This window comes from Pempheris klunzingeri, chromosome 16, assembly GCF_042242105.1.
Source record: "Pempheris klunzingeri isolate RE-2024b chromosome 16, fPemKlu1.hap1, whole genome shotgun sequence".
Classification (NCBI taxonomy): domain Eukaryota; kingdom Metazoa; phylum Chordata; class Actinopteri; order Acropomatiformes; family Pempheridae; genus Pempheris; species Pempheris klunzingeri.
This window is the reverse complement of record NC_092027.1, coordinates 10,890,590-10,914,274: the sequence shown is the minus strand read 5'-3', so window position 1 is coordinate 10,914,274 and position 23,685 is coordinate 10,890,590. Positions and strand designations below refer to the sequence as shown.

General features: G+C 41.3%; 1 protein-coding gene across 1 annotated transcript; it reads right to left on the bottom strand.

The window, feature by feature from the left end:
• Positions 1-350: 350 nt before the first annotated feature.
• grhl2b (grainyhead-like transcription factor 2b) lies at positions 351-16,605 on the bottom strand. The gene is made up of 16 exons (XM_070846263.1): positions 16,566-16,605; positions 14,567-14,756; positions 14,349-14,416; positions 12,682-13,066; positions 12,042-12,100; positions 11,637-11,793; positions 11,008-11,119; positions 7,537-7,631; positions 5,023-5,181; positions 4,208-4,265; positions 3,872-4,011; positions 3,032-3,069; positions 2,711-2,802; positions 1,547-1,632; positions 1,379-1,443; positions 351-1,286 (listed from the first exon to the last, which is right to left on the bottom strand). Exons 1-16 carry the CDS (start codon positions 16,583-16,585, stop codon positions 1,172-1,174), a joined length of 1,839 nt encoding a protein of 612 aa, XP_070702364.1. The 5' UTR covers positions 16,586-16,605; the 3' UTR covers positions 351-1,171.
• Positions 16,606-23,685: the final 7,080 nt, after the last annotated feature.

The window sequence follows — 23,685 nt, the reverse complement described above, 5'->3', positions numbered from 1 at the left end:
AATACAAAGTCTTAGAAACTACAATTTCACTGAAAACAGCTTATAAAAATAAAGTTGGCTACTGTGGAATAAAGCTCTATCAAACTGGGTGGAAAACCAATTCTAGCTCTAGTGAAGCTAAATCCGCTTTATTCCTGAGCGGTAATTCAGTTTGATAACCCACAAACCAAACAGGACAGTAGCTAAATCTCATAATGAAGAAAAAAACTGTTAAACAAGTAGTCAAGTTGCCTTAAAACACACAAAATAAAGGCATTACTTTCTGTCTGTCTGTCGGTCCGCCTGACAACTTGAGCACTCATCCCTTGTCTCATCTTCATTGTTTATTCTTCTACCAAAAAAATGACATCTCTACGTCTAAATCTTTATTCATTTTTCAACACAGCCAAGCACATGAGACCTACACGACAACCAAGTGCCACTTGTCATCCTAAGTTGTTTACAGTATTAACCATCTCACATAAGGTCCTACAAATAAACACTTAGACTATTTGTTGACATGTAAATAGTACAACATGGCTGAAAAATAGAAAAAAGCCATTTAAAAACTCCTTGAGTACTCTTAAAGAATGTGACAATGAAAAAAAAGTCACTGAAATGTAAAGTACTTGAAATGAAGAAATGCAAAATAATGTTATTACAATGATTAATAAATAATTACACAACTAACAAATCCAAAGGCTGGCATGCAAAGACTCTACTTACTCAGGACCGACTAACTGAAGCTGCGGCTACATACAGTACATCAGGCATTTCATGAGGCTACTCCTGATGTGTTATTTGGCAAAAACGCAAAACTGTACAGAATAAGAACAAATTCTTTTATACAATAAAAATATCCAGCAAAAGTGGAGGACGTGGACCTGTACTCCATCATTTCACCTCACACTGCAGAGGATGAGCACAATGAGGAAATGAATATAACCAGTTCAGTTCATGAGCATTTCTACAACGTCCCCTTTCTATTTGTGTCGCCGTCCTCCTGCACAGAAAGCACGACTTGCTTCATAGTGTAACAGTGTCAGGATCGGGTGTGTCGACGCTGGCCTCGGAGCGACGCCCACCGATCGACTGACTCCAATACTGTCAATCAGCTTATCAGCCAATCCATAGCAGCCTCGTAGATTTCAGGCAACCAGCAGTCTCAAACTGCAGGTCGGCTGACGGGCCGTCAGATCTCTGTCAGCGTGATCTTGTAGGCGTCTGCGTAGCTCTCGATGTTGAGGATGAAGGTGTCTTCGTTGGAGTAATGCTCGATGATGTTGTCGTCCATGTTCACCAGGATCCTGTCGCACAACAGTAAAAAGTTTCATTTCATGTGAACATGTAACATAAAGCTCCCGGTAGACCCCAAATTGCAATCCGCTTCGTCCCTCACCCTTTTTTACTTTTCTTGTACACTTTGGCTATCCTCTCTGTGGGAACGCCGTACTTCTCTGATATCTGTGAGTGACAAATGAAAGCAATTTGTAAACAGGTGCTCTGCTGCAGACAAATTGTGCCTTTGACTCTCAGTCTCACAGGAAGTCAGAAAAGCATCACTCACTGCATCCATCAGGCCTCTGAGCGTGGGAGACTTCAGCATCAGAGCGTCAAACACCTCCTCTGTCTCCTTCCTTACGTACAACAGCACTGCAGACAGAGAGAGGAGGAAGAAAACACTTTACTTTATATAATTTACACACCTCTGTTTAGAGCTTGTTGGAGAGAGATGTGAATCTTAGATTCTGGTTTCAGACTGTCAGACTTTTCTTTGGTCTTTGTAACATTCGCTGTCTGAGGCCTGTGGCTTTGATATGTATGACAGGGTACTTTCATCATCAAGTGATATTTAATTATTTTTTCTATAAATTGATTAGGTTATCAAACCTACATACAGCCAGAAATTATTACAAAAGCTAGCATGAGTCACCAGACTAAAAAACAACAATCTACAGAAAACTAATCATCGACCATTTTGAAAATCCGTTACCTGTTTGTCATTGATCACACTAACAGTCCACGTTTCCTGCATCTCAAATGTGACCCTTTGCTGATTTTATATCCTATTATATTTGATATCATTGGTCAAAACAAGCAATTTGAACTTTCATGATGACTTGGCGCCCAGTAAAGAGGATTGTATGACATGATTGAAAGCTCCAGAGCAGCTACTAAATGGAGCATACAGGGAAAGGTTTTATAACCCCACTGTTTCCACATCCATGGATGATCTTTCAATCAAAAGTTTGACACCAACCTTAAACAACCTTAAAGTGCTTAGAAAAAATTTAATTTGAACATCTGCAACTCATTCAAGACGCTAAAAACTATTAAATAGATTTTGTGGTGATTGTTTTATCAGCAATCAACGGATTAGTCGATAAGTAATAGTTTCAGCTTGTATTTTCAACGGATTGTAGCAGAGAAGCAGCTAATCCTCACATCTGAGAAGCATGTAAGCTGAGTGTTTTTGCAACATAAATGACCTTAGAAATTAATCAGAACAAAACTCATAATCCGTCCTGAAAGGCTGATCTACAGCCTGATATTCATTATTCATTAAAATTAGGCCTCAGCCTGGTTTGTGTTCCCTCATTTCAAATCAGATTGAAACAGATATTGTTTCTCAGGTCGGTGTTTTGCACTGATCATTTCTTGAAGTCAGTTAAAAAAAGATTTAAAAAAAAGAAAAACGCTGCACAGAGAGGAGGAGGCAGCCATCTCACACCTTTCTTGTGTGTCTCCTCTTTGATCTGTTTGGGAGGTGACGGACACAGATCTTCATCTGACGGCCTGAACATCCTCTTCACCAGCACGCTCCTGAAAACACACACACAAGCAAACTTATGTGTCATTATGTGCCACACACACACACACACACACACACACACACACACACACGCACTGTGTTTGCATTTGTGGTGATGTGCTCGTCCTCTGTGCTGTATGCGTTTGGCTGGTATCTGTACCCGCTTTCATTTGCATGCTTTATATTTGTATGAGCTGATGTAAATGAAAATGCTCATTTCCTGTTGATGCACACACTCACCCTTCTCTCTCCATCTCCTCTGTGTTGAAGGTGAACACCTGGAAATGAAATATTAGGTATGTCAGTGTTTAAGACTCATGCATGAGTAAGAACATTTAGTCCAGAGGTTCCCAACTTAGGGGTCGGGGGCCCCGCCAGAGGGTCACAGGATGAATCCGAGGGGTCACGAGATGAGTAATGAGAAAGGGAAACTTTTGGACATTTCTTCATTCTTTGCTGTTTTGCATCAAATAGTTATTTAAATAAAACTGTGGAGTTCAGAAGAGAAATCTCACTTTAGGGGAACTGCTAACAACTCATAGACATCTGAAACGTGACATGCATGAGTAACAGTTACAATCACAAGCCCCTTTATACTGCTTTTTAAAGGCAGGAACGTTGCCTAGCTATTTTACCTCACCATCTCTGTGAAACATATTTAAATGCAAAAGGGACTTATTTTTGTTCCACCTCTGAGTCGGCAGCAGAGGTAGTAACAAAGCAGGATGGGACATCACAAGACGCTGACGCTGTTATTTTACAAGTCACGCCCGTCGTGCCTCTGTTTCCTCAAAAATCACACACTGTTGCAGCAAAAAAGCCGGCTCAATGGCGAGTCTTCTTTCTGGAAATGCTGCACAATCTCTGTAGAATAAGGGCCGTACTTTTCCACCACTGCCGAGAGGTGATAAAACCCAGAAAAATGCGTTAAATGTTTTGATCTGGAGCTGAAATGCCATCAGGTAATCCTGAAACTAAGCTGTGGCTTCAGTTTCGACTTTCAGCAGATGAACTTAACTGATAAGAAACAAGTTGTTTTCCTTTTTCCTATATAGAGGAGAGTGTGCTGAGGTGATGTACCTGTCCGGCCCTCTGCAGGTTGCCAAAGTGAACGTCTGGGATAAAGAGTACGGGCTGAGCCTCCAGGTCGGTCATGGTCTTGAAATAGGTGGTGTCAGACTTCTTGGGAACGGTTATCACACCTACACCTCCGTCTTTCCCTGAACACCAGTGAAAAAGAAGAGTTAGGAATGGGCAGATTTTTTTTTTGCAGCGAAAAGAAATCCAATCATTTACAAGCAGGAGGGGGAGCGTTTTCCACCGCTCCAGTCCTCATATCGCTCCCTGGCTCTATAATTTTCTCTGATTTGGATGCTAAAATTTTTTAATCAAAATGATTTTTCATCCAACTCAAACCTTTTGACTTCTTGCGGAACAGTTTTCTCTCCTCGTCCCTTATTTTCCTCTCCGCTCCCTGAGAAAAACAACAGAGAAACCACACTGAGCACATCAGTTTGTGGAGCAGGTGAATCTGGAGGATCACTGCGCAGGTGAGACCACTAGAGGGAGGACTGATGTCATGATTTTACCTGCCTCACCTGCTCACTGTACAGCCAAACGCACGGTCGGTTCCACATTTACAATATGTGCTGCAGCTTTTTCACGTACAGTATAAATATATATTCATAATGATAGCAGGGAGCTCCTGTTGGTTAACTACTAGATTCATTTTTAAAGCAGAAATGCAAATCTCTGGTTCCAGACCATCATCTGTAAGGAATTACTGCTTTTCTTTAGCATAACTGTTTGAAATCTGAATATCTTTGAGGTTTTTTTTTTACATATAGTTAAATATAACAGGCCATTTTAATGCACCACCATGGGCTGTGGGGAAATTTCTCACCGTTTTCTTGCTTTTATTTGGATGAAACGATTAATCGTTAATCACAATCATCATCAACTGCAGCCCAAGTCACAACTGAGCAATATTCTTCTTCTTCTATTCAATATTCCTCTTGTAAGACAACAGTTTAAAGCCACTTAATATATTGTTTAATAATGACAACGGGCAGCGTAAACCCTCTGCACAATAAAACCCACAAATGTTAACTAGCATACAAATATCATTAATAATGGACATTAATTTACTGACAAACTGAGGAGACTTCTCCAGACTTACTCCTTACAGTATAACTGAGAGATAAATGACTGTGGAGGGTGTGAGTTCTCACCTTGTCACAGAAGACCTTGATCTGTGAGTAGGCCCTGTGCAGAGGCTTGTTGCTGCGGTTGTTGTAGCTGTACGTGTCGATCTGGATCATCAGAGGAAGACCCTTCACGCCCTTCTGAGAGGAGAAGTCTGTACTCAGACAGTTGACTGTGATGAAGATCTGCGGGAGACACAGAGGAGGGCTGAGGAAGAGAGGTTTATGTACTGCAATTATGTACGCTTTACAGGAATGTTTTCATTCTTTTATTCACAATTTCACCCACCAAAACATCCACAACAACCCAAAATTTTGACAAGTGCAAATAGAGGTTTGGTCACTGAATGGAAAATGAAAAACCTGCATCTATGTGGACGTTTTTCTATTCATGGCTGAAGAACAATTTTCACTTTAAAAACATGAGTGCTCAGAGACAAAAGCTGCATCCCAACTCTGTCCTTTTGCCAAAATGCTTAATGAATACTTTTTACTTTTTTTGCCAAAGACACAGTTTGAGTGGGAGATTGTCTCTGGAGAAATACATGACTGTTGACAGTTTCAAACGTATTGGGAAACACAAACAAAATTCCTTTCACCTCTGTTGTTTAGTTGGCGGCAGAAGTTTCAGATATCTCGATTCTCTGGATAGAAATCAAACCTACATGTAACTGCATACTGGTTACAAAGCACCAGGGATTAGTGAGAAACTGCTACTTTTTTGGTTATTTGGGGAAAAAAATACCCTTTAATAAACTGGCAACCACAGCTCACATTTTCACTTGCTGCATTTAACATTACACTGTTGTATTTCTGAATTTATATCTGTATGTTTCCATGGTTTTCTATGTATTTAGATCTGAAGAACTATAACAGTCCGAAGCAGCATTTGGAGGATCCCCCATATCTCATGCCAGACTCTTATTCATTGATCACTTTTACATTAAATAGCATTCTACCAGCATTTAAAACTTGAACCTAACCCGATTGGCTGGATAATGGACTTTTTAACTGATAAGTCAGAGTGAGTGAGAGTTAACTGTGCTCTTATCAAACAGCTCTACTCATCCAGCCGTTCCCCTCGATGTTGCCGCCCCCCCCCCGCTTCTCTACATCCTGATGAAGGTGTAGTGACTGAACGCTTGCCTTTCATCAATAAATACTCAATTCAAGGTGAGAGTACAGTCTTTTTTCTCCATGTTTGATTTTAACAGCCTTCTTGAACTTCAGCATTTTGTCGTGATCATCTCAAAAGTCATCTCCCCTGCAAAGACATACCACTTCCACTATTTATGACTCATTTAGCTCTGCAGACCTGAGTCATTTATATCCTGTCAAGGACATGTGGGAAGTTGAGCTGTGCACAAAATTCAATCTAGAGCCAATTATACTAAATTAAGCAGCACTGTGATCACCACTGTTGACTCACAGCATCAAGGTTCCAGGTTTCTTTCTGTGTGAAGTTTGCATGTTCTCTCTTGCGTGGGTTTTCTCCAGATACTCCGGCTTCCTCCCACAGTCCAAAGACATGCAGGTTAGGTTAATTGGTGACTCAAAATGGTCCGTAGCTGTGAGTGTGAGTGTGAGTGAGTGTGAGTGGTTGTCTGTCTCTGTGTCAGCCCTGCGATTGACTGGCGACCAGTCCAGTTTGTAGGCTTCCTAAGAAACTCCCATGTTTTTTATTAATCAAATAAACTTGATCTCTTTCAGGTATTTGTTTTGAGACATTGCCAGCTTCTAATTTTATATTGTGGAAAGCGATGAAGACAATTTGAATAATTCTTTCACTTTTTAGACCAACAACAGGGGAAGCATGTGCAATAAACTACCTGAGCTTTACACTTGTTCCTGACATATTTATACTCAATAGCCCCACAGATTAAGAGAAAAAGAGGGAAAGACGTAAAGAGAGAAAGAGTCAATATTGGCCCAGAGAAGTGCGCTTGGATTTCCTCCAGCAACGTCTTTGTCCCCGGGCTGCCATTACAATGAAAGAACCACATAACACACACAAACAGAGGCTGACTCACACACACATAGCCAGGCGCATTCACACAGAAATGAGGGCAAAACAAACAAGAGAGGGTGGGGACGGGGATTGGTGTGTGTTGGCCCTTGGGGGCCTCTGGAGTTCAAACAGTGATGTGGCTCCATTCAAGGAGTGGCCACAAAGGAGTGGGCTTCACAAAGACAATGAAGACAAACAGAGCAAAAGTACACAACTCCGCCCATCGCGTCTTATGACGGATGGTCGAAAAACATGCCGATTGATGTAAAGGAGCTGCTTTATTCTTTCATATATTACATAATTACATAATCTCCGATTTTTTAAGTGAGATTTTGACTGTTGTCAAAAGCCAGCTAATTTGTCAAGCGAGCGCATTTGTATGCCAACACTTGAATCAGCACAAAAAACCTGTCCTGCTGCTTTTTCTTACATCTACAACACGCCTCCAGCGAGAGTAAATATAGTAGACCGGTTTCTGGGAAAATTACACTGGCATTTATTTTCCTGAAAAAAAACACAGAAACGATTTGTACCTTGGCCTCTTCGTTCACGTCCCAGGTGAAGGAGATGGCGTTGTAGGCGATTTCCTCAATGTTGCCGATTGTGTTGAAGCTCTCCTTGTAATCAGCTGTGTGGACAAACAGATGACGACACATTTCACTGCAGCATCTCATATTAATGCTGAACGTTAAAGACCAATAGCAGGTGACCTTTGATGAATTCCATTTTAATCCACATTGTCTCATAAAACGGTTTCTGTGACGTCGCCACGAGGTTACTGAGGATGGTCTGGGCCTGCCCCCCCCACCCACTGACTGGTTTATTTCTGCAACCACAGCAACCTTTTAAATATAACCTCTGCTGTAAACGCATGCTCAAAAGGGTTTCCAGGACAGGCATTTTGAGTCTATGTGTGACCAAGATTTAGTTACATTTACTGCAATTTTAAGCCGATATCTGCGGTTTAAAAAAGACTAACTAAACAACACAGCTTCCCTCCACACACAGCCAAAATTGGTCAACAAATGACACAAGCAGGTAGCTATTGTTTGTTAAGATAAGCAATCAAATGGCACGCTTCAATTTTATAAGATAAAACCTTATCTGCTTGGGCAAACAAACTCTCAAAGGCTTCAAAGGCAGCGGGAGGAAACACAGGAGGCTATCTGGCTCTGAGCACCATATTAAAAGCCAGTCAGGTGAGCGCATCAGCTGGTTGTTGTTGTTGACCAGTGTGACTGCAGCATTTTGGAGAAGAGTAGTTTTAAAGATGTCAAAGGAGCTATGGTTAAGTAATAGCAGTGTTTGTTCACAGTGGTGTTAAATGACAGAGATGATTTAGATCAGTCTCCAAATCACAACCAAATTCTAATAATTAGCTGATTTAAAAAATAAGGTTCATGATTCTATGTTTTAATTAAGAACAAAATTGAATGAAAAAAACATAACAATTAGCAGTTCTGAGCCTAAAAGCTTTTAAATAATTAAACTATAAATGTGACCTGTTTTATGTTCGGTAGGAACAAAAAGGCTTGGACAAAGAGAAATGGACTAACGTATCGTTTGTTGGTTCATTTCATGGGATTTGTGGACAGTAAGAAAACTAAAGGATGTCAGCCTTAGGCTCGAGTTATGCTGAAACACAATCAGTTCGTCTGACGTGTTTTCCAGCCACGGTGGAAATCAAAAGGGTTTATGGAAGGTCTAAGAGATGCTGACATTATTTGGGCTGAACATTTTTGGAGAAGCAGCTCTTCCTACCACTCTGCTGCTCACCTCTCAGAGCATCCCGCTCTCCTTCAGCGACCTCTGACCTCTTCCATCATCCTCACCTGCCGTCACAGCGACACTTCCTGGTTCTTTAGCAGGTGCACAAAGAAGCAGGGCAGGCAGGAACACGCCTATCTGCCCGTATCCCCCGTAAAACCACCCCATTCAAGTGATCCATTCTGTGACGCTGCCCAGGGGCATGATGAACCCCCCGCTCTACCCTCCGACAAACCCTCCACCGCTATTCAAATCAGTTGTGTGGACAGCTTCAGGTTACAGGCTGCATCCAGCTGTTAGAGAGGAGACTCCACACCTTAATGCAGCTCTGATCTCACATATATAAAGAAGATCTGAAACAATTAGTCAGATAATCTATTCGTCAGTTGACCGAGAAGTTACAACAATTCTGATTCTTAAAGAAAAAATTTATAAATATTTCTGATTTCAGCTTCTCAAATGTGAATATTAGCTTTTATGGACCAAACCAATTATTTAATGAATAGAAAAATAATTCACAGATTATTCTCAGTATTCAGTACTTAATATAAGTGTGTTAAAGGTTTATCTTTTTGTCAGTATCTTTGTTTATAGTCCATCTTGGGAAAGTATGTTGTATGTATGCTGAAAGTATGTGTGGGTGTTTGTATGAGCAGATAAGTATCTGTGTGTACACGTGCAGGCGTCAGTGTGATGGAAGAATATTTCAGCCCTGTGGGTCAAGCTGTCGATGCTCAGTATCTATCTGAGTCTCACATACACAAACAAACACAGGCTCGTTTCAGTGGCAAACATGCTGTGAAACATTATCCGTGTTTGAATTTCGAAACTCTTTTGCTTGTGACCCCCTAAAGGAATAGTTTGACATTTTGGGAAATAGGCTTGCTCGCTCTCTTCCTGAGAGTTAGATGAGATGATCTCATGCTTGTAAGAACAACAATTAGCTTAGCTTAGCATAAGGACCGGAGACTGGTGAAAACATGTTATATCTAGTTTGTGTAATTTACACTAAAGCAATGTAAAAATGTAAATTTGTGGTTACATAAAGGATTATTATTTCTTGTTAATGTTTTACTTTGTGATTGTTAGTGGGGCTGGTGGGTGTTGTCACCTTTGGACAGAGCCAAGCTGCTCCAAGTCTTTATGCTAAGCTAACCATCTCCTGGCTATGGCTCCATACTAAATATTCCTTCACTACAAATAGATGTTTATTTGCAACCCATGTGAAAGGCTGAATGTCGATCGGATAGTGTTCAGAAAAAGTTTTACAGGCATGAGGAGGCTATAGTGTATATGTACTCCAAAAGGAAAATGTAAAAAATAAAGAAAAGCTTTAAGTTTATGCAGCTGAATTCTGTATTTGTCTAATTTCCTACCTCGGTAACCATCGCTCTGCCGCCCAGTTTGACAACAACTGACGAAGATGTGAGTGAACTGTAGGCTGATTTCTTTCATGTAAATACAAGAATTAAGATGAAGATCTAAATTGGGCAAGAATTACGCTCAACAGACCAAAACCAGACAAAGGTAACATTGCGGCTAGCATTCCTCTCCCTGTCCCAACAAGCTGCATATAGGCGTGTATGTGTGTGTGAGTGTGTGTGTCTCCCATCCACCCCAAGTCTCCCACATACCTCTGAATCTCAGCCTGGTTAGCAGGCCCAAGCTTGTCAAACGCAAACCGCCAACAAGCTTCTCACACACACTCATTCAACAAAGCGTAGAAAAAGCACGGTTCAAATTCAAATCCATCAACCGAAAACAAATGGCCGACCGAAGGTCAAAAGTTTTAAGAAGCAAATATGAGGCCTCAGATCACCTGTGGGAAAACGCTGCGAGAGAGAAAATTCATCTCTCTGTTTTGGATCATCATTTTTCAGATAACAGTGTTTTGCTCAATCTTGCAGGCAATGTCAAGGAGATTAGAGGATTTATGTTGTGTGTCCCAGCAACACCTAGACATTAAGAGATTCAGGTGTGTGTGCGTGTGTGTGTGTGATGGTGGATGATGGTGGGCAGCTGAACAGCCTCAGGCAGACGGTTGGGTGGGGGCTTGTTTGCTCTCGGTTTGGTCATGCCTTGTTTATTAGCGCAGTGCATTCCAGTCTTTGCAATAGCATAAATCTGTCATTGTCTTTTTGTTCATGTGTTCTGATTCGTTCATTTGACCACTGAAGAATTTGCTGTTGTTCACATATAAAAACAGAGAAAGTCCTGGAAGAAGCGGTGAGTCTTACCGATGTCTAACACTCTCTGTTTGGCTGTGTGCTGCCGAGAGTGCCAGTATTTCCAGTATTTGAGCTGCTCGTCTCGGTTCTTGTCCTCACTGAACACCACCATGATCACGCTCTGAGACGGAGAACGAGACAAGATGAATCTCAACCAAATTATATCAGCAAATATTTTTAGATTAGATATGAAAGCCAAAACTGCAAAAATAAGACCCAAGTTGTTCTTGTTCTTTTAATCTGATGTCCCGTCAGAGTTGTTTTTGTTTTTTAGCTCTGTTTTTGGTCTCCACCAACTCCTGACAGAAATATCTGGCTCTTTAGCTGCCAAATGCTCTTCTATGTTTGCCAGTTAGTCAATGTCTTCCTGCTAGTTAGTGCTGGTCAGGTATTAAACAATGGATTTATCAGAGCTTTTTCACTAAAAACAGCTGCATCTGGAAGCGCGCAGAGCAGTGAGCATGAATCAAAACTGAACGGTTGTGGTGTGTAAATCTGAAACAAAGAGCTGAAAGACACTAAAACAGTCTGTAGGGAACTGCCAAATCAGCTGATAATTCTCTTTGAAGTAGCAGAAATCTGATATAACTGAGTGAAAAACAAAATCAAGATACGAGAGACGAGACTGATCCGCTCACCCGGACTTTGCTGATGGGGTGACGGAGGCGTTTGTTTGCACTGAGCTCGTTGAGCGTCACAGCGTAGAACTGGCCTTTATTCAGGTATGTCATCGGTCCTTCGCCTTGCTTCTGGCGAAGGGAACGACTGGCGTCCAGTGTGTACTGGAAGCTGTCACTACACACACACACACACATACAAACACATATAAACACACATAAACACACACATAGAGAATTATATGTGATTAGACATAACAAGGATGGATGGAGGTACAACAACATACACTTTCACGATCCTTTCTGGATCACTTCAAGTCAGTGTTTTGATTTCAAAATGTCATGTTTGAATATTCATACTGAAGTTGGCAGATAATTGTGTTGTGACAATGAGTAGACCAGATGACTGCACTCTGAGTGACTTACACTCCCTCCTGGTGAAATAAGAAGTCATCTGTGGCCAGAGAGGAAGGTGTGTGGTACTTCTGTTGAGGACGTGGAAAACAAACAAAAAGAGGAAATTATTTGGGCACAACGACAAGTTAACTTACCCTGAGAGGAACTGGTTAAACAATGCCGCAAATGAGAGAAGAAAAAAAACACCAGCATGATGGCGACAGCATTGTCATGAATAAGGATCAGAATGACAACACGGAGATGTCAGATCCCTGTTCATGTCATCAACATTTGGACTTGATGTATCTGTTTACGTATGATTAGAGTCCACCTTTAAATGGACTGTTGAAGATCATCAGCATGGAACTTTAAGTCTTTAGTCTTTGGTGTTTCCATAAGTGTGCCTGATCATTAATTTGTCCTTTGTTTGTAGTGCACATACATTAGTTAAACGTAATACAATAACAACAGCAAAAGAGCATGTTTTTCCACCTAAATGTTGTTATAATGATTCATTCCAATCATTTTTAAATCCCAAAAAGAGTCAAACTGTCCAGTTTTTAACAAGAAAAGATGAATTATTGGAGGAACGTCAGTCAGGCAGATTTATCTGGTGACCCCTCCTGGTTAATAACAAAGTATCCGTTCAAACAACGACGTCCTTTCTCACCCCGTCTCTCTCCTCTTCGTACGGGCTGTCAGGCGGACTATGCTGGTCTTCTTTGACGTACGAGCTGTGACTGACGGTGGTCACCTCATACGGATTCTGCTCGTAGATCACCCTCGCCGACTCCTCTCCTTCCACCCTGTAGTGAAGCCCTGCCCCCGTCATGAAGACGGGCGCGTACATCTCGGCCTTCACCACGGCCACAGCTGGCGAGCCTCCATCGCCTGACGCCTCCCCCGCCCCTGTCGAGCCGCTGAACTGCTCCTGTTTGGTCTCCTGGTGCTCCGTGTTCAGCGACAGGTTGACGGGAACAGATTTGAGGACCTGAACGCGGTTGTCCACCATCTCCACCTCGCTTTGGCTGCTGGGGTTGCTCTGCAACGTAGACCTGAGCAAAAACCTGGATTTAATGCTTCTGTAGGCTGTGAAAACCACTGAGCTCAGCAATGTGAACTACTAAGTAGTGAAATAGTTTGGTAAACTACCTCTGGAGGTGAAGAATTTAATGATGACAATCTGATATGCATTTTATTAAGAGTTGTTCAATAAAAGCAAACGTGAAACAGATTAAACTTCTTGGACATGCTTAAGTGAAGTAAGTAGTGTTTGTATTTAAAAAGGCCGTGATTCTTTTATGTTGTTGACTGATTTTATCACAATAAGCCATACTTCTTTCCAGATTCGACTTGTAGAACGGGCCACTTGATGCCTCCTTCAAGGACTGACGCTTATTGATGTTATGAACTCTGCAGAGATGATGCTGTGCCTTTGTTTACTCTGTGCTGTTTTATTCATTCTGTCTTTAGTATTTGTTCACTTGTGTTAAAACTTAATAGACTTAATACAACAGTTGAGTGACTAACACAGTAAAATAATCATGTTTTTTTTACTGTGTGAAAAGCTTCTGTGGAGTTTTTGACCTTTCTTAGTACGATAGAGTATTGTTTAATGAGCGATACGCAGAAGTACACAGTTGTTTTCGTCTCTGCAAATGTTTCACGAAGAAGGAAATGCACTCAAAACGTTTGTTAGATATCAAGGATCCACACAATGAGATCTGGTGAGTTAACACTGAATGTAAACATCGCTTTTGTGTGTTTACAAGAAATGTCCACAGGGCACCTTTACTTATTTTAAGACTGGTATGTCTGAAAAATGCATATCAGTGTTGCTGTTGTTCCTTACTCCTATTTTCCGAAAAACAGAGCAGGATTTCTCCTATTTCAACCTGGAAATGGGGCAATTTTTGCCTAAATATCAATAAGCTACTTTTTTTGTAGATAAAAGGTTTTTGTTCCAAAGGCAAAAACATTTTCTGCAGAAATCAGCTTTCATTCAGTATCAATGAAACAAGACTCACTCCTCCGTGATATTTGCAGACATGCATACTAGAGGTGCCCGTATCATTATTATCTTCTGCACACATCTTTATCATCTTATGGAAAATTATGTTTTAGTTCTTAATAAAACTGTGGGCTTCTCATATCAATGCTTAATCTTATCAACCTCAGGTGCAACACGTCAAATACTGCAGTTGCTGAGGGTTTAATTCCGCACATAGCGAATAAGGGACTGCTAGAAACGGCATGTTGCTAATAATAATTTCTGAGTCTTTCTGTGTGTACAAGTGCAACCTTGAACGAGACGGTGAGAGACCCAAATTCACTGACCTCTTCTCGTGTTCCTCTGTCATTTCAGCGACTTTGGGAACAGGCAGGAGCCTCTTTTCTTTGGGCACCTGAGAGGAAAAAAGGAGCGCATGCTGATTCATGATCTGTCAATCTACTGATGGATTCATCCACTGATCGATTGTGTGTGAACTAAACACCACAAGCATCGTCTTGTTCTTTAAGTTACGTATTCAGAAGTTGAGACTATTTTTCCAGACCTTGTAGTAGTCGTAGAGCAGACCCAGGGCGTTGGCACTGTCCTCGTCCCCGTTGATGCTCATCATGGCCTTGGTGGCGGCTGTCAGCGGGTTCTCCAGGTACGACCTCCATGCCTCGTCCTCGCTGGTGTAGGCCCGTCGCACTGCAGGGAAGGAGCTCTCGTTGGGGACCACCACCACCAGACGCTTACTGACGGACACACAAACATTTGAATTCAAAATATGACGTATATGATCTGCTGTTTATAGCTTCATAAATGCTAATATTCGCTCGCTTTCCTCTGATTTCTACATTTTAAGATGGGCTTATTTTGCTGGCAGATTAAAGAAGTCAGTCAGAACTTTCAGAACTGTTCATCTGTCATTTTTCGTATCAAATAAGTGATTGAAAACGAATCAAATTAACGGATTAAAGGATAATTGATAAAAAATTAACATTATATCCCATTCTATGCCATGTGTGAGCACGGCTTTGTCTCTCTAATCTTCAGGCCCACTTAAGTCGAGATCACAGACCAGTTAAACAAGCAGTGTTGTCACAACATCTCTTTGAACGCAGCTAATCACTACAGAGACTCTGAATGTGTCAACTTGCACTTAGAAAATCTAATACAATAAACGGTGAAGTATCACACCTTCCTGAAAAGTCTTGGAAGTGGTCATTTAATCACGAATAGCTGTAGAAGTCGTACTGTATGTCCTGGAAACTCAAATAATATGAAACAACTCCTTTGTAATACTACTGTGGTTTGTCTAATTGGTATTAGCTCCTGTCTTCCAGTTCTACCTGCCACATAAAACAAACCCATTAACCCCGCCTCTGACCTGTGGCGTCATACTGATGCACACTTATATATAAAAAAAGTGGAAAGGTAGAAAACAAGCAGCGACAAACAGGATGAAACTGTTTCACCGCATCTGCCTCGTAGGTATCATATCATATCACAGTCGTAGGTGTTTTATACATCACACATTTCAATAACTGTATGAGACTAACGTGTGTCATGACAGTGGTTCAGTGTTGTTTCCACTACAGAGCGACTGAAACATCAGCTGCACACCAACACATTCAGACACATTGAGACATTTAGATACTTCATATTTAAACACAGATATTGATGCAAAATATACAACAACAACTGCTCATTACAACAACCACAATAATAATAATGACAATAATAATAATAATAATCATTTTTATTATTATTATCATTATGAGTGATCACCCACTGCTCTATTTCACTTGTAATTCATGTAAGAGGAATCAGTAATTTTGATTATTATTAATGCATTTATTCCCATTTATAACTGTATTAAGATCATTAAAATATGTGTTTTTTACATAATTAAATTATTGTTGGGATTTGGTCAATCTAAAACACATTAAATCGCCTGTAACATTGAAATTTTTGTCAGACAAACTAAGCAGAGCTAAAATATTTTCTTATGACAAATATGTACATTTTTTTCTGGTTGAAGTGGCTTTGGCTGCAGTACAAAGGTTATAACTTCTTTAATATGAATAAAGGAGTTTCCGCCGTTAGAAAACACAGTAGGCCGACAGGCTACACAAAGTGTCCACATTCACAGGCAGATCCATGGCGCACTGTGGGCCTAAAACGTGGAAAACGCAAAGCAAAAGTAGCATCTCAAACTCTACTTCCACTCAAAGACATCAGAGTGTTTAGAAAGTCCGGTTCTTGAACTCTGCAGACTTTTTCCATCAGTCAAAAATGGCGAATTCACCTCTAACAAAATCCAGGGCGCAACGTTTACTTGTCAACTTTTCCTCCAGGAAAATACTTTAATATCTGTCATGAATTTCCAGAAGAAACACAACCACAGAGTGACATCCTTTTAAATCCTCTGATAAGAACTAATTTCAAATAGAGGATTTTTTTTTTTCAAATTAGCGAGTAAGACAAAAACACTCCATAAAAGTGTTTTCCCCTTCAAGTAGAAAACATCAAAGATCCTCTCCGCGGGCTCGATCACTTACTTGTCTGTCTCCTGTGACATACTTTGCTTCCTCTACGATTCTTCCTTGTGAAACTGGACTTTCAAGTCGGAGCAGGTAATAGAGTGAGTGAGTTGCCAGAAGTTGGGCTACAGGTAAGTCGACTTTTCTCGCCCCGCTTCTTTTCTTCTCTCCCTCCCTCCCTCTCTCTCTCTCTCTCTCTCTCTCTCCCTCTCTCTCTCCTCCACCTGCCAGGTGAAGCCGCTTTTGTCCCCAGCAGCCAATCACTGCGCTTGTCTCAGTTTGATTGTGACACATATAAACATATCCTGCTGCCATGCATTACGATGTTTGCCGTGGCTCGCTTTTAATGGCAGCGGGTCAAATCTTGGGCTGAAATTCTTTCACTGTGAAAGAATTGAAGGTGAGGGCGAGTCTGCCGCTGATTGGCTGCCGCAGAGCGGAGCTGCGCTCTGATTGGCCAGTGGCTCTGAGACGCAGGTAGAGGCCCACCTCACCTGCAGGCAAACGAAGAGACGGCATTGAAGGCACCATGATGACACAGAAAACAGGGAACCACAGGAAGGAAACACATTTTTTTGTTTTAGATTTAATTTTATTTCACAAAACAAGACATGTTTAAAACAAGGAGGGCCTACTTGATGCATGGCTGCACGGCCTCACATATGGCCTCAGACTGACACAGGCATCCACAGGTTTTCTATTCTCCACAGCCACTGATTTAACATTTTCCCCCTCTAAGTTCCCATAATGACTTGAGAGTCTGAGTTTCAGGTAATCTCAGAGCGGACAGGAGGCAGGGAGGGGCCCTGTCATTAGCTGACACAATGCCATTGTCCCCTTAATGAAGCCATTGTATGAGGAGATCCCAGTGTTTGGGATTAACCTGCCAGAGCAAACAATGTGTGTGTGTGTGTGTGTGTGTGTGTGTGTGTGTGTGTGTGTGTCTCTTACAATGCTGGAGCACTGCTGAGGTGAAGCGTAACAATCTGTGACCACTGACCCTAAGTGCGCCTCACTTTTCTCCTTTTTGATGTTTTAAGTGTTTTAGATCAATGACAGATTGATGGAAGACTTTATTAATCCCAATGAGTAATTGTACATTGTAGATAAGCAATAAAACAATAAAAAAAGTGGGGAAAATGAAAACTCAAAATCTGACTCAGCAACTGAACCTAAATTAAAAACGACATTATAACTCTTAGTATAAAGTGCCTAGTAAAAATCTGCACATGCTCATTAGTCCATTAGTCCATTAGTCTAATATATAATGTATAAGGTGGCATAATGGTTTGGATAGCACTGGTTATGGATGTGATCAGTGTTTGTTCACATTCAGCAGCATTTCACTACATTTGTCTGGTCATAAAGAAAACACTAAAGAAAGTACATTTGCTCAAGAATTTAAGTGCAGATATGAGGTACTCTTTTAGATATTACATTTTATACATGTATATTTCATATATGCATATTTTACTCAAGTGTTTCAAGTTGGTGCTACTTCAGAGTTCTACTCCACTAGACCTGCTTTTCTTTTTCTTATTTTCTGCCAGATTAATCGTCTCACTACCCCTCAGGTTTATTTTGTGACCTTTCAGAGGGGCCTGAACCACTGACGCAAACTGCTTAACTGTATATAAAGCATTTAAGAGCAGTGCCACGTCGACCAGCCACAGCACTATCCACACATTGTCGCATCAAGATTAACAAGCTAATATTGTGCTATGTAATGACTGTATCACTCACAGGGCGAACCTTCTGTACATTTTCTACTACTGATACTTTTCACGTCTGCACTTCTACTTAAGAAAGAGTTTGATAAAAAAGACTTTTACTGGTCATGAAGTCTTTAACATGGTGGTATTCAAACAATAAAGAAATAACAAACTTCCCCTCAGCTGGATTTTCAGAAACAGCTGGGACGCAATTTCCAAACTGATCTGATGTCGTGTTTGCATGACAAAATGCGGGTCTTTTGCTTATGAATGCCTCCAGGCGCTGCCGTATGGAAATCCAAAAAAATTACGTTCTGGATTCAGTTTAACCGTCAGTGGTGTCCTGTGTGTTTGTGTGTGAGGAGCAAGTATGTGTTTGCGTGCCCTGCGGATGATCACTACTATCCTCCCTTGTCTAATTTGTTTTACAGAGCACCTGGGCCTTTGCTCAGCTCTGTGTGTGTCTGTTTAAATGACACTGCTAGATAAATACAGGTGGGGTCCTTTTCTTCCAACAACACACAGACAGAGGGATGGACATCAGAATGACAAAAGAGTGAGACAGAAAACCTCTTCTAAGGCAGGAGAGAGAAATAGACAAAAAACGACGGCAAAGAGACGAGAAACAACTACAAAGAGAAATAAAAAAAAATACTGCAAAGAAATGTAAAGCAAACACAAAACAGAAGCAAAACTACCATTAAGAGATACAGAACAATGACACAGTCACAAAATGCCCACTGAGAGATGCAGGGGGTTTACATGTCCAGGGCCCCATTGTCTCAAAATCTGCCCATGAATCATTAACTCTACTCAGAAAATAGAGACGAGCATATGTTTGGCTTGACTCAATCAAAACACTGGTTGTGTAAAAGCTTTTCTCTTATCTGTACCTCTCCCTACATGGCTTCTCCCGGCTGGAATGTCTGCCATGTGGTGGTGTGACAGATGAAATACTGCAAAGGCTACCGTACAAGCTGCCACAAGCAGGCATGGGCAAGAAAGTCAGGGGCCACAGAATGCCTTCCTCTGTGTGTGTGTGTGTGTGTGTGTGTGTGTGTGTGTGTGTGTGTGTGTGTGTGTGTGTGTGTGTGTGTGTCAGTGTCCCACTGTGCGAGAGAGGTGAAAGATGTATCCCACATACCAGGAGTTTTTTCGCAGGGAGAAGCAGCTTGTCTGGACTTGGCCAGGATTAGGTGTCTGAGTCTACCTGTTTGAGATTCACAGCTGAGACAGAGACAAAGAGGTGTGTGGGGGAATGTGTTGTCGTCCGGGTGGACAGCAGGGAGGACAACAGAGGGGCGGGATACACGAGGAGGAGGAAGAAGAAGAGATGACAGGGGAATGAAGTAGAAGGGTGGTAAGTGGGCAGATTGTCAGCAAAATATCCATCTCATTATATGGAAAAAACAAAGGAAAAAGCAACATGAAGTGTCTTAGTCAGGTGTTTGGCTGCCATCAGTCACCACTGGAGCGATGAACACCATCCTATCATATCTTATCATTATTCTTCCCTATGTGCTTTTATCCTTTGGTTTTATTATTGTTATTATTATTATTATTATTATTGTTGTACGACATGTTGCTCCGGCATCTTTTATGAGTGTCAGTATCTGGCTACAGATATCTGCTGACTGTGAGGTCAATAGCACAAGATTCACATCATTTTAATGCCCATCAAACAATTTGGTGAACTTTTGTGTCGTCCGAGGAAATATTTTGAATTCTTTCGCATTAAAATTCCATGATACTCCTTTAATTTGACGTCTGTCGCGTTTATATCAATAAATGCAATCAAGAACATTTCAAAGCATTTGTTCCCAACCTGGAGTTCAGGAAGGGTCATCTGATGTTCAATTCTATTTGTGTAATATCCTATTACTTTCACAGGCTCTAAAACCCTGGGAATGAAAAAAAATCTGAGAAAGAAAAACATCCCTTTTCAGGTGATCTCCTCATAAATCAAGACAGACCACAAATAAACATGACTTCATTTAAAGTACATTTAAGAGTACATTCAATACTCTCAGCACTTCCTGACAGATTCTGATGAGCAGAAAACATATTATACTCACTATTACCGGCCTTGTATTGTCTAATAAATCTGAAACTCCACACTTGTGCTAAAACTGACACTCGATCCAGTGCTGTTGACTCCACTCACCAACAGTCACAGTTGGTCCAAATATCAGCGAGCTGCTGCTCTTAGTGAGGCTAGTGAGCGCTGTCACCACCTTCACAATCAGCCTCTGTCTGACCGGCTTATGTCTGCCCGACAACAGACCTCACCTCTCCTTCAGTTGCACTCTGCCCGTATATGTGTGTGTGTGTGTGTGGAGGTAAGAAATTAACTTTTTTTCCCCCCCGAAGGCATGGTTTGTCCTCTTGATGTGATTTCTCAGGGCATCTCAGGGTCAGTGAAAGAATGACAAAAACAGTGAGCAAATGCTTTTGCAAAGCACAATAGAGAAAAAAAAACCTCGATATAGGATGTAATTTTTAATTCTATTTTTCTTTTCCAAAATACACAATGCAAAAACACTGTGTGTGTGTGTGTGTGTGTGTGTGTGTCTGTAAAGTCACGTGGTTCAAGGCCTCTAAAGGCAGCAGTGAAAGTTACCAGCATGTGGATGTGTTGTGACTACTGCGGCTTGTGTACAGCCCGACTGGTCTGGCAACATTGTGGCGCGTCATGGTGGTGCAGCAGCAGCAGCAGCAGTGGACTGTGGCAAAACCTGTTGGTTTGGAAAAGAAAAGAAAAAAGTTAAAGCATGAGAGGGGGGAGCGTGGAGAGGAAGTGGCCAATGAGGAAGATGAAATCCAACTTCCTCTTCCCTCAACAGCCTCCAGACAAACACTGAGCCCAGACAGCCGCTGTTTCTCCCTCTCTATGTGAAGCTAGCTGGCCTCTACCCTGGAATACATCTTAAAGAATCATCCCTGACCTTGGCTTAACCTCTTGAAAACTAGCTGGCTCTAGTTACGCGCACAGGTAGTGAGAAACATCAACCATAAACTGCAGTGTAGCCGCTAAAAGATGATTTACAACAAAAGGATCCCTCACGAACAGCTTGGCTGAGCCGAGAGAGAACCTGAAAGCGCTTATGGCGGGAGGAAAGGGGCCAAATGGGAAAGAATCTCAGGCTGTCTGCGGCAAACCCCTGCTTATTCATACGCACAATGGATGGCAGGATAATATTCTCCTCCACAATTGAAAAGCTGACACCTGGAAGATTTGCTTTCACACAGGCCCTAAGGCTGGACAACCTCACCCCAAACCTAAGCTAGCAAGTCCCTGCACAACAACCTCCAGGGTGGGGGAACTTGAGCAATGTGTGGCTTTTGTCATTTCCCCCCCTTCTTTCTTTTACTTTTTGCCCCCTTCTGAAAGCATAATCACACCCTTCTCTCTTGAGAGATATTTCCCCCCCTTTCACAAAAGACTGAAAGGATTGTCTCTCTTTTCTTATGATGAGGGAGGGGGAAAAAGCAGGAAGGTGGAGGGGGACACAAAGCCTGGATGGAGACTTTTCTCACAATGATAAAATTTCTTTTAAGAAAGTCGTGACACTGAACTGTCAGGAAGATCTCCCACAGGAAAGAGAGCTGATTAAAAATAGACGCACATACACGCTTACTTCTCTTCGCTGTGGCTTTTCTGATTCAGACAAAATAAAAAACTACGACTTCACTGTTTTCTCTATAGACTAGTTTTGGGACAGCACATTAGTGTGTGTCTCCATCATGTGATAGCTGGAGCTGCACTTCATTTACATGTTAGCTGAATTTAGTCAAATACGGAGCGGACATGAAGAGCTCCACTGTTCCCACCCGACAGCAAAACCACAGCCACAGATAGAAAAGATAAAAATTGAATGGAGTCGCATGATCCACATTATGGTCTGTACCAGTCTAGCTGCAGCAGTGTTTGTGTCGCTGTGATTGAAAATAGATGTTAATGAATGCAAAATGAGACTTAGCAGACCAGCAGTACATAGAGTAAATCTTAAATTTGGGATTGTTGATAATGATTCAGCACTTTGATTGTTACAGTCATTACTATTGCTTTAAGTCTATCAGTGTTGTGAGCATGATGTGGATGCTGATGGCACAGCAACACTCCCAGCATGATTTAACCCTGATGTTTGACTGAGACCTCCCATTAAACACACTCACACTCAGACATGCAGGAGTCCCCCTCACACCTGCCCCCTAGTGTGAGCTTGAGGGAACAGCGCATAGCTGGAGATGATGCTGGGGGCTTTGGTACTGCATGCTGTAAACCAATAAAGACTGGGAGTATTTAGGTGAAAAGATAAAGTAGAATACTGTGAGGTGCAAAAGGCTCGGCAAATACCAAATCATCTGACAAACAGCACAAAGAAAAAGTTAATGGCTTTACACCAAAGACAATTTTACCCTGAACATATGATATAAAATGGAAGGACAAATACATAGAGCAGTAAAAAATAAAGCACTAAGATAACAATTGAATATTGTTTAGGCTTACTGAATTCCAATTGTAGCCGTTTCACCACATATCCTGCAAAGGTGGTTGGTAAATCCTGCTCTTCACCTATTTACCTGCAGCCTTTTTGAAAGCATCTCCATGTGTTTTGCATCTAAGTGTTACAGCTGTAAAAAAAAAAAAAGTTCCGTAATATTAGATGCTCTTAACAAAAACAAATCAAATAAAATATATATAAATAAAAATAAATCAATTATCAAATTGAAAAGGGATTTTTTTTGCATGAAATCGATTTCTCGAATTTATTTTTTTTAATTACAAGCACAGTAGTCCACTCCCCTTGCATTTCTCCAAAGCTAAAACTAAATGTGTGAATACACAAAGACAAATGATTAGAAGGGAAAAGCCTTCTGCTTCCTCACTCCCAACATGTAATGAAGTATTACCAGACCTCGGTCCACAGGTAGAAGCAATACTGAGGACTGCAGCATTGTGAATAAAGCAGTGGATGGATCATAACTTCCAGCTTTGGGTGATCCTGAAGCCTTTAATTAAAACACCTTTTATTGTAAGAACACTTTAATTACTTCTCATTTCTGAGTGTCTGAACTTCCCACTTTGTGTGGAAGTGTACTAAATAAACCCGGCCACATGGGGGCAACATTGCTAACATAGTGTAAGTGCAGCACGGCGACTGCAACCAACCAGCCCTGCCGGCGCATTCACTGGTTTCTGTATAATAGAATTCTGTGTAATAGTAAAAATGCGGTTTCTGCACGTACCTCCCCGGTTAATGCATTGAATCAGCTACTTTACTCCCTATGGTTGGCAAAAATCAGTGAACCTAGCAATGAAAACTTACATTACATTAGCTTGAAAACGTAGGTACATGTTTTTAAACTCATACAAGAGTATGAGAACTACTGAAGCAGACTTTTCGGAGTGCCAGTGAAGGCAG

Excerpts from the sequence above, each read along its gene's own strand:
- grhl2b (XM_070846263.1), bottom strand. The coding sequence starts at position 16,585 with ATGTCACAGGAGACAGACAA. Across the intron at positions 11,794-12,041 it reads TTATTTCACCAGGAGGGAGT|TGACAGCTTCCAGTACACAC; the intron begins GTAAGTCACTCA and ends GTGTGTGTGTAG. Across the intron at positions 2,803-3,031 it reads GAGGAGATGGAGAGAGAAGG|GAGCGTGCTGGTGAAGAGGA; the intron begins GTGAGTGTGTGC and ends GTGTGTTTTCAG.